This window comes from Lampris incognitus, chromosome 4 (assembly GCF_029633865.1).
Source record: "Lampris incognitus isolate fLamInc1 chromosome 4, fLamInc1.hap2, whole genome shotgun sequence".
NCBI classification, from domain to species: Eukaryota; Metazoa; Chordata; class Actinopteri; order Lampriformes; family Lampridae; genus Lampris; species Lampris incognitus.
In genome coordinates this window covers 58,099,036-58,110,324 of record NC_079214.1, presented here as the reverse complement: position 1 = coordinate 58,110,324, position 11,289 = coordinate 58,099,036, and the positions used below count along the sequence as shown (strand labels likewise).

The following is an 11,289-nucleotide window of genomic DNA, read 5'->3' as shown; positions in this document are numbered from 1 at the left end:
TTCATGTGCAGACCCAGTCCTGCCTTTACACTCCAATTCAATTCAAGCCACCCAGAAGGGAAATGTGCTGCGGATGCACTGCCCATATCAAAAATTAGCCCTTGCTCTCTCTCCCTCTCCCCCCCCCTCGCTCTCTCCTCACGCACACACACATATGCTCCTGTTTCTTCTCATTGACTGCATTTCAGCACAGCGTCTCATGGCCAGAGCGGTGATCCCGATCCAAAATCAGAGCGGCAGAATCAGAAGCTTACTGGAGAAAGAATGGCTCTGGCACAAAAAGGCAGCATGACCGGTTGGCATGAACGATCAGCCCACAGACAGAAAGGACCTTGTGTCGGTATCAGATCTGTTTGTGCGCCCATCGTTACTGCAGCAGAAACGCTGAAATTTGGTTAACCTGTTCTTTTCTTTACTTTTTTTAATTAAACTAATCCTGGTGTACAGATTGCTGCTGCAAGGGGAAATGAACGCACCTTTTGTTCAGTGAATACAGACAGACTCCGTAGACTCAAGCATTTAGGAATAAAATGCTGCCAGCTTAAAATAAAATGGGGGGGGAGACGACAAAAACTGTAATCTGAAGCACTGCTGCACTCCTCATCCATATCTAAGTGTGGTGTTGGTACAGTTCCTCAAATATGTAACATCACCCACTGCCTTTTGGGACACACTTAGTCAACCTAATTTCTATATTAGTCCCCATCTCTGGTCGCGTAGCCTACATGAGTGTCCTCAGAGTCAGTGTCTAAATCACACTAAGCGAATAAACCACCAGACTTTTCTTGAACGTGTCAAGCCAGCACCAGACGCTGAGATGTAAATGGTTCTGACACCGTACGTTTTGGACACTTTGCCGGAGCCAACACTGAATTCAAATAACAGTTGACCAAACAACAGCTCAGGTATCCATTAAGTGGTAGTCAGCCAGCTTATATTCACTGATATTTACAAAACAGTTTTATCGTACAGGACATGATAAAACCAGGCTGTACAAATGGTAACTTCAAGTTTGCTTAAATTTCTTTAAAGATACAATTCGAAATTACTGCCCACAGCGGCTCTCCGCCCCATGTCGATCGTTGTTTGGCTCAGATTTCTCCCCCATGGTATCCGGCCAATTGTTGGTAGGCAACGAAATAGACCGCTATGCTACCCAGACGCCGTTTGGTTCAGATTTCTTAAACGTTGTTCGCTTTATGACATATGAACGAGAAAACCAGCCAATGCTGCATCACTTTCAACTCTTTTTGGGACTTCCGTTTGTTTCCATTTCTCAAACAAATACACAATGTTGGTCCCATGGCAACATAACCTCATGTTTCTTGTTGTCCGCAGAGTTCTCATGTTCTCGCAGTACTCCAGATGGACACGGTAGCGCATTCCTTTACAGGTTATACCTTCAAGTTTAACTACTACTACTACTACTACTTTCGGCTTTAAATGACAACAACTTAACATTCTTTACTGTTGTTTATTTCCTTTGTTCACTCCTTTTCCTGCGCAATGCTGTACCAGGATCTATGTCATCCCTAGCATCATTACATTAGGTTATGACATTAATCATAATATTTAATGTCCATCCCAAGCACCAACTTCTTGTCATTGGTAGGAGGGTCAGGGTGCTCCAGTGAAACCCAGTGCATCTTTTTTTCTGTACCCATTTATATAGAGGAAATGCTATAGCAAAAGGAAATAATCTGACCTGAGCCTGGGCGGTGCTATCATTCAGCGCTTTCTGCAGGCCCTGACTCAGCCCCCTGCGCAGGTTCTGTCTCTGAATGGTGTCCAGTCGATTCCGTCTCACATAGATAGACACAACTGCGATAGATAGATAGATAGATAGATAGATAGATAGATAGATAGATAGATAGATAGATAGATAGATAGATAGATAGATAGATAGATAGATAGATAGATAGATACATACATACATACATACATACATACATACATACATACATACATACATACATACATACAGTACATAGAGAAAGAGATAGATAGATACATACATACAGTACATAGAGAAAGGGATAGACAGACAGACATAGATAGATACATAGATCAATATATAGACAGATACATACATACATACATACAAGAGAAAGAGAAACATTTTTAGTTCATAACACATTTTAAAGATTTCAGCCTACTGCATGATATTATGCCCAAAACAGTTATTTTTTCACTGTACATTGGCATCAGTGTTGTTAAAAAAAGAGGAGAGCAAAACAAAAAAGCTATCTTTACCCGTTTTCACCCACATCCTCTCTGTGATATTGCACTGCTGTGGCGGGGCCTCTGTGGTGGTGGTGAATGGGGAGAGGATGAGGGTGGTGGCAGCTCCTCTGGGAGGGCTTGTCCTCAGGAAAGGAGGGCTGAATGTTCTCCTCGTGACCGGATTCCTGGATATTAAAACGGTTGTGGGTCTCCTGGTGGTCAGGGTAGGTTGTGGCGGGGTAGCAGTGACCGGTTGTGCAGTGGCGGCGGTGACTATCGCAGACGGTGCTGCGGCGGGGGGGTTAGTTTTGGTGGTCAGCACTACTGAGATGGTGCTAAGCTGTAGAGAGGCAGTCGTGGTGTCCTGTCGAGGGGTCGGCGGTGATACCTGAGATGTTGTCTCCATGGGCCTGACCAGAGGGGTAAAACCTACTGTTTGATAAGGAGTCAGACTGGTCTTGTTCTCTTTGGGGAAAGTAAGACCCGTCTCTCTGGATGCTCCTGTTGCAGTTAACTCCTCTGTCCCCTTCTCTGTATTAACAAGAAATGTCAGTCATTTCACCGCAAAAAAATACTAGACAAGCTTATCAAGGTATTTCATGCTGTTTTAAGTCTCACCAGCAATATCTTATTTTAAGATATTCCTGGTAAAATTTTCTTACCTCACCGGCAGATATTATTATCTGTTTCAAAGAAGTGCACTTGTTTCATGATTATAAGGCTAAAAGAAATATTCACTGAACAGGAAATTTTAAAACAAGAAACTTGATTTAACATCATCTTAGAGCTCTTTAAACAACTGATACTCTCATGAAACAAGCGCACTTTCTTGAAACAAGCAATAATATCTACCTTTGAGGTATAGAAATTTTACAATTAATATCTTGGCTTAAAACAAAATAAAATCTCTTGGTAAGTGTGGTTTTTTTTACAGTGTTATATGTGAGGGGTATGTGAAAGATGATCTTAGATTGGATGGGGGAGTGTAAATGACATACCTGTGGAAATGACAGGGGTTGATGATAATGCAGTGTCTGGAAACATGGTTGAACTGGATGATAGAGTCACACCAGATGAGTTGAATAGAGTTGACAGTAAAGATGATGAAGAAGATAATGATGAAGATAACAGTGTAGTTGGAGAGGATATTGAAGCAGTGTTATTTGTGTAAAGGGAGGAATGCTGTAGGAATGTGGGGCCTCTAAGGGACAGTAAAGACTCAGATGATGACGATAATGACGATGATGATGATGATGATGATGATGATGGTGTAGTTGGAGAGGATATTGAAGCAGTGTTATTTGTGTAAAGGAGGGAATGCTGTAGGAATGTGGGGCCTCTAAGGGACAGTAAAGACGACTCAGATGATGACGATAATGAAGTTGATGACGATGGTGATTTCTGAATCCATTCTGATGGACCTGGGTGCGCTTGTGAGGTTACCACTTCAGGTACTGAATCAGTAAAGTTACTAATACTGACAGTGACAAAAGTGGGGTTGTTTGGAAGTGCTATTCCAGTAGAAGACACATTCTTAAGAGCATCATCATCAATAAGCTCTTCGGGGAGGTTATATTTACCATTATATGTCAATGCAAGGGAATTGGCTTGTGAGGATGTGACATTCTCATTAACTGAGTGCGAGAGGGGCAGAGAATCACCTGATACTGATACCGCCCAAACTGAATTTGTCTTTGCTGTGCTGACAGCATTCATATTGGGTCTTTGTGGTATGGTCACAGCCACTGGAGATCTGAGATTGGCAGGGGACGGATTCAGACTCCTTAGTTCTGGTGTGTCATTAGGATACGTAACCGATGCATATTCAGTCCCATTTGGCTGAACTGAATAAGGATCCTTGCTGAAAGCTACTGTGGCAGTTAAATTCAGCACATCAAATTGAGATATGTGTTCTTTATCCATTGGGTGCTCAGACATCAGTACATGTGGGGCTGTTGTACGGGAATCAACAGCGGCTGAAACAGTAGGGAAATTTTCTGATTTAAAGGTTTCACTGCGGGTGAATAAGGGTTTGCTCTGTTTTGCATGTGGTCCTGTTGGTCTCATACTGGAGTTATAAACAGTGCTACGCATCTGATCATTTGAGAAAGTACTTGCTTTAGATGATAGCATTGAGGGTGCAGTGTTTTGATACTCCAGTACATCCACAGAACTGACTGTTGATGAAGGGATGTCAGTGGGCAATCCCATGACTAAACCTTCAGAGCCCCTTTTTAGTTTCAAAACCTCTTTCGTAGTGTTGGTAGGGGGCATCTTTGTTGTGAACTGCAAAGATGTAACGCTCTTCTTGTGAAATGTTTGGACTGCGAGTGTAGCAGATTCATCAAATATGGCAGATAAAGGAGAAACTGAACCTTTAGTGATATTTCTCTTGAAGCTCTCACCAAGCCTGTTCATATTTTTTTTGTGAATAGAGGAATCGAGTAATTCTGGATACTTGTCTTTATGAGACTGAATCTGGCTAGTTGAGTTTGTATAAAAACTCAGCTGTCCTATCTCTGTTTTTATTATATGAGTAGAGATTTCAGCTGAGGATGTGGTCGTCTGCTCAGTTAGATAGGTTGGAGATGAACTAGGCCATATGTAAGGTCTGCTAGCAAAGGTCGCAGGTCCTGCTTGAAAAGGTGTCTGAGGGGTGGTCAACTGGGCCGCTAGCAAGAATTTAGGTTGGCCTGAGACATTAACTTCACCATCACCGGATATGCCAGTGGTAATGTGGTTAGGGCCCTGACTTAGGAGGGACCATATTAAATTGGTAGACTTTGAATGATTGTTTAACATTGTTTGAGAGGTTGTTTCCTTTGCTAAATTTGCTTGTAATGCTGATGAAGTGAATAGCGCCTTTGGTGTATCAGGAGTCAAGCTCATTCTTTGTGCCCCCCATTCCTGAGTCGTGCCTCTGGGAGATGCTGTTTTTGTGACTAATTCATGCACATTTGTTGTACTTGGCAAATAAAGTGATTCAGCCACAGCAGAGGTTGTCTCTATTCCAGTTGTGGAACTCATAACGGAACCAATGGACTCAGGTCTTATTTGTGCATGTGAATAGGAACTATTCTGGTCAGCTTGAAATGAAATGGAGCCAAGCTGTACTCCTGCTATACTGCCCTGGCTATTATTCTTATTAAGGACAGGAACTCCAGTGTTGCTGTCACCTGTTGTGAGTAAATCATCAGGAGAAGATGAAGGCTGCAAGGACACAATGTCAAGGTGGATGGGTGTTAGCTTAGCGACTACAATTTCAGAGAGAGATGAGTTAACTGGTATGGTCCGAGGGTCAGTGGGGGCAATAGTAAAATAAGTCCCTGAGTTCCCTGATGTCGTTGCTGGTGATTTGCTTAGATTTACAATCTGTGAATTCACTGACGACATGTCTACAACACTGTGCCTCCTAAGAACAAAAGTGTGAGCGCCTGACACTGTCATGTCTTCCTTTACCCCATATGGTGTTCCTTTCACCCTCTCCTTTATGATGTGACTAGCAATGGAATAGCCTTTGGGTTGGGTAGACAGCAATGCTGATGTAGGAGTTTGTGCAGCTCCCTTCTGGCTTTGATCAGTTTGAATTTTTTGAACATATGCAGAGAGAGCTGGTGTGCTTATGTCCTTATTATTAGTTGAGAAATGATTCCCACCTCTCCAGGATAGAGCGTCGCTGTCTGAAAATGTAAAAGCAATTTGTCTGTGGTTTGATGACGAATGTGATGAGCCTGCACTCTTTGCTGGTGTCTTCATAACTGTGGTGCTGCCACCAGGATTAAACTTTACAGCTCTTATGTCTGCTCCACTCACTCCATAGTATTTATATGGTGGTGAGTAAAACAGCTGTATTGTCTCTTTACTGATACCTTCTGCTTTGCCTCTCACTGTTTCATTCGGAGTGAAGTCTGATAATAAGTCTGTGACTCTCAAAGGTATTTTTAACATCGTGGGTAACTGAACAGATGTTACGCTCTCTTCCCAACTGGAAGATTCCGCTGATGCTGATGCTGTGGTTTGTTTCTGCAGGAAAGGGTTGGACAAAGTCTGTGGGCTTGAAGGTGAGGCAGCTGTTGAAATCCATTTAGTGGATGATGACAGAGAAAATGAGAAAAAAGACAATATTGATGATACTGTTGATGAGTTTGATGATGTTTGTGAGGACAACGGTGGTGGCAATGATGAATATATTACTGATGATGACGCTAATGGGGATGATGATGATGATGAGACAGCCTCGACTAAGTCCATGAAGGACACAGGAGATGACTCAGACAAAGTTTTTGCCAGGGTAGCAACCAAAGGTGCCGTGGTGTGTTGGTAAGGCATGGTGGGGGTCAGACCTGAGCTGGTGGATTGGTTCATACTGGGTCCAACAGAGGAGAATGAGGGAGAGATCTCTGAGCCCTGGCTGGAAACATCTGAAGGCCATTGACTGGTGTGGTTCTCGTCTCTGGTGATGGTTGGCGAAGCTTGGCTTTGGACAAGGCTCAGTGGATGTTTGGCAGTTCCTGCCAGGAAGGTTAGAATAGAGGAGAATGCAGGCTTCCCTCTCAACCCTTCACCAACAGACACAGCCCTGCCATCAGGATGGAGGACTGAAAGAGGCACCTCCTCTGCCAAAGACACATTGATCATTGGCTGAGCAAGAGCAACTGTGAGTGCAGGACTGCTGGGTAAAGAGGAGGAGCCAGAGGCATCATAGGTGGTTTCATCTGTAACAAAGCAAAAAAGGAAACTACCAGTTAATACAGTTCATTTTACAACAGATGCTATATCTTAAAACTTAAAAACTTTGGAGTAAGAGGTGTGTGTTCTATTTAGCATTCTTAGGCCCAATCCCAATTCCCCCCGCCTGGCCCTTTCCCTAGTTTTGGAATTCCCTCTACTGGGTAGTGGTCCTTCAGAACAGAGCTACAAGGGGTAGGGTTTGAAATCTTTACCTAGGAAATGGGACACCACTCGTTACATCATGACCATCATCGTTATTACTACTGTTCGTAATTTTATTAGTCGCTTGGTTTGCTCGGGAGTCCCTGAAATGTTACAACATGGCTATAAAATTGTAGTACTATAGTACTATACTTTTTATATTAAAGCTTATTGATTGCTAACATTGTCAACTATTATATTGACAAATCTGACCAAATTTGCAGGACAGAACAGATTAATCTATTGACAATATCTAGGAAATATGTTTATACATTGGCTATTTCAGTGAAGTCCTGTCAATAGAAATTTCTGCCCGGCGTCCGGGTAGCACAGCGGTCTATTCTGTTGCCTACCAACACGGGGATCGCTGGTTCAAATCTCCGTGTTACCTCCGGCTTGGTCGGGTGTCCCTACAGACACATTTGGCCGTGTCTGCGGGTGGGAAGCCGGTGTGGGTATGTGTCCTTGTCACTCCCCAAAAGAAACAGGACACCCTACCCAATGCGGCCGTGGGCAAAACTGAGGGGTAGGGCCAAGGGGGAGAATTGGGATTGGGCCTTAGTGAATCCACTGAAACACTTGACCCTATTGAGGACTTGCGCAGACGTCAGAAAATTATATGTTCCGGGAGAAAAACAACTGCCAGAATTCCCGCAGTCCTTGAGTCATTGACGAACACTGCAGTTTATATGAGCGATTTTCTTTTATATGTGCACTACAATTATGCCTAAATAGTCATATACAGGATGACAAATAATCAGAAGAGTTATGATTTAGATATGATCCAGGAAGTCGATAACCAAAGAAATGATGCTTAATGGAATGTAAAACACTTGTGTTTGTCTAACTCCCCGGGTTGTGTTGTCCTATGTGGCAAACCCTCACCATATGAACCCAAATATGGCAACAAAATCAAATAAAAATCATATTTTTAAAAGATGTTAAAACTACAATACAGATAATCATTTTTGTTTAACTTACAGACACCCATGGTGATTCGGTTAAACTGATTCTGATACAGTGGTGTTTGACCACTCTAAATCCCAGACATCCAATGGAAATGAAACAGACTTGACATGAGGACCGTTGTACTAATGTGTCAGCATTTTCCCTACTGACTAACACACACAAAAAAAAACACATGTTGGAACATGCTGGTTCACGGCTGTAAAGCCTGAACCAGCATATGATAGCCAGAAAATTTTGGGGGCGCCTCCGTAGCCGAATGGTTACAGTGCATATACCACATGGCCGCATGGTCGCAACCATTGCTGGTTCGATTACAGCTGGCGACCTTTGCTGCATGTCTAACCCCCCCCCCCACCATTTCCTGTCTGCTTCTTTACTCTCTAATAAAGGCCAAAAAATAATAGCCAGAAAATTCCACTATTTTGAAATTGACCTATTCATTGGACATTTTGACAAAATGTAAAAAAAAATGTTTTTATAATTTGCATATATTTTAATTATTTTAGAGTATCATCTGTGATGGACTGGCAGCCTGCCCAGGGTGTCTCCCCGGCTGCCACCCAGTGACTGCTGGGATAGGCTCCAGCATCCCGCAACTCTGAGTAGGATAAGCGGTTTGGATAATGGATGGATGGATGGATGGATGGATGGATGGATGGATGGATGGATTTTATATCATATTTGCTATGTCAGGCATTTATGGCAATTAAATTGTTCACAAAACATTCCTCCTCCTCCTCATCATCATCATCATCCTCATCTTCCCCTTCACTGCTCCATGTCACTTGAATTGCCATCCATAATTATGCTAATGAGATCTTGAACACTGTACTTTTTTGTTATCCAAAAATACGTATACACAAAACAAATTATTTTGAACTCAGAATTTCTCCTAGAAAATGGTCAATATAACACAGATTATAATATTCAAAGCAATGTTTAAGTGAAAATCAAGGAGAAAAAAGAAAGTTACTGGCAAGTGAGCCATTGCTAATTTTCATGATATGGCAGGCTGCATATATGACCATGACATAAACCAGAATAATGCACTCAGTATAGTACAGATCTCCGCCAGGCATACGTGTCTCCCCTTCTCCATACATGCACACATGGACAGACAAACGAGTGTTCTTCCTGCCATTGTAAGACTTTTGCACAGCGCCCAAATCGATTGAGCGGGAAATATAGGAGGAAAAAAGCTTTTAATATACAGCACTCAAGCTAAATAATCTACCTAACAAAATGTTTTGCCTGTCAGTCTGTGGATGTGCAGCCTCCTTAGTGGACCGTCGCACAAAAGCGACCAAGTCTGATAGCTATGACAGAGAGGCTATCATAATTTCAAAGTCCTTATTAAAAGACTTCAAATGTGTTTGCGGTTTTCATGATATAAAATGAATGAAGGCAAATGGCTGCTCTGCTGATTGACTTTCATTCATTCTAAAGCAATAAAGCAACAGCATGAAAACATAGCTCAGCCATGGGAATTTTTTTATTGTAGCCACTGAAATGATTTCCAGCTGTGACTGTGATTAATCCTACTCTTGAAACTATATTTTCATAATGGAGTCTTAACATTGGACGCTATGGCACTTCTGCTGGGACCCTTCTGTCACAAATCACTCCTGACACTCTTCTCCACCCACTCCACCCTGTCTGCACTCTCTTCTTCACTCCCTGTTGCTTTGAACAGTTGACCCCAAGTATTTAAACTCATCAACCTTCGTCACCACTACTCCTTGCATCCTCACCATCCTGCTGTCCTCCCTCTCATTCACACATTTGTATTCTGTCTTGCTCCAACAAACTTTCATTCCTCTTCTCTCCAGTGCATACCTCCATCTCCCCAGGCTCTCCTCAACCTGCTCCCTACTCTCACTACTGATCACAATGTCATCTGCAAACATCATAGTCCATGGAGACTCCTGCCTGATCTCGTCCGTCAACCTGTCCATCACCATCGCAAACAAGAAAGGGCTCAGAGCCGATCCTTGATGTAATCCCACCTCCACCTTGTACCCATCTGTCATTCATACCGTACACCTCACCACTGTCACACTGCCCTCATACATATCCTGGACCACTCTTACATACTTCCCTGCCACTCCCAACTTCCTCATACAATCTCGGCACCCTGTCATATGCTTTCTCTAAATACATAAACGCACAATGTAACTCCTTCTGACCGTCTCTATACTCTTCCATCAACATTCTCAAAGCAAACCTCGCAACTGTAGTGCTCTTTCGTGGCATGAAACCATACTGCTCCTCGCTATCAGAATCAGAATACTTTATTCATCCCCGAGGGGAAATTGCTAATCATCACTTCTCCTCTTAACTTCCACTACTCTTTCCCATATCTTCATGCTGTGCTGATCAACTTTACAGCTCCTCACATCACACTTATTATTGAAAATCAATACCAGGTGTTTCCAGGATTTTAGGATATTTGGAAAAAAAATTTGATAAACAAGTTCTATTTTGATGCTTTTTTATGCACTCTGGCACCTTATTTACATTCAAAGTACATGTCTTAATCATTGAAAAATTAAAATATGTACATCTAAAACTTCTTTACCCCTACTCTAGTAGGAATTTTCATGTACCTTGTGATACACATTACAATGAAGTCACCACAAAAGAGTTATTTTTATATATTTTTCAGGAAGTCAAAATAATGCGATTTCATTATTTTATTTTATTTTTAAACTTTTTTGGCAAATGGTCAAAATGGGGTATGGGCATGATAAAATGACAACATTCGTTATTTCAGTGTAACTTTAAAAGGTACACCATGGCATTGACCTGTCTATACTGACATTTGCAATTGACAAAATTCATTCCAATGTACGGGCATGAGTAGCATTAGCATGTTAGCTAATCAAAATTGCTTCACTCTTTGACTCTGACACACAAACACACAAAGTAACCACAAATTGTTGTTACCAGTTTCCACGCCTGATTCTGGCTCAGCTGGTGTGGAGCTGGTCGTCGCTACCCTCTGCAAAACCATGCCATCGACTTAAATGAAACTCATAATGGGATTGGATTGTATTCTAATTACGTTACATGATCTAACCGTAGTAGTGTCTAAATGACACCCCTAAACAAAATGGCGAAACGTTAATCGTTTATTTACTTGAAGTTCGTTTAGATTTAAATCAA

At 42.1% G+C, this 11,289-nt stretch overlaps 1 protein-coding gene across 1 annotated transcript in view; it reads right to left on the bottom strand.

The window, feature by feature from the left end:
- kiaa1549lb (KIAA1549-like b) overlaps positions 1-11,289 on the bottom strand; it is a 111,781-nt gene that overhangs the window by 67,691 nt on the left and 32,801 nt on the right. Inside the window, exons 2-5 of the mRNA XM_056279384.1 lie at positions 6,567-6,938; positions 5,298-5,309; positions 2,254-2,721; positions 1,706-1,821 (exon numbers count right to left, since the gene is read on the bottom strand). Coding sequence (XP_056135359.1) covers positions 1,706-1,821; positions 2,254-2,721; positions 5,298-5,309; positions 6,567-6,938 — 968 coding nt within the window. The remainder of the gene's footprint in view (positions 1-1,705; positions 1,822-2,253; positions 2,722-5,297; positions 5,310-6,566; positions 6,939-11,289) is intronic.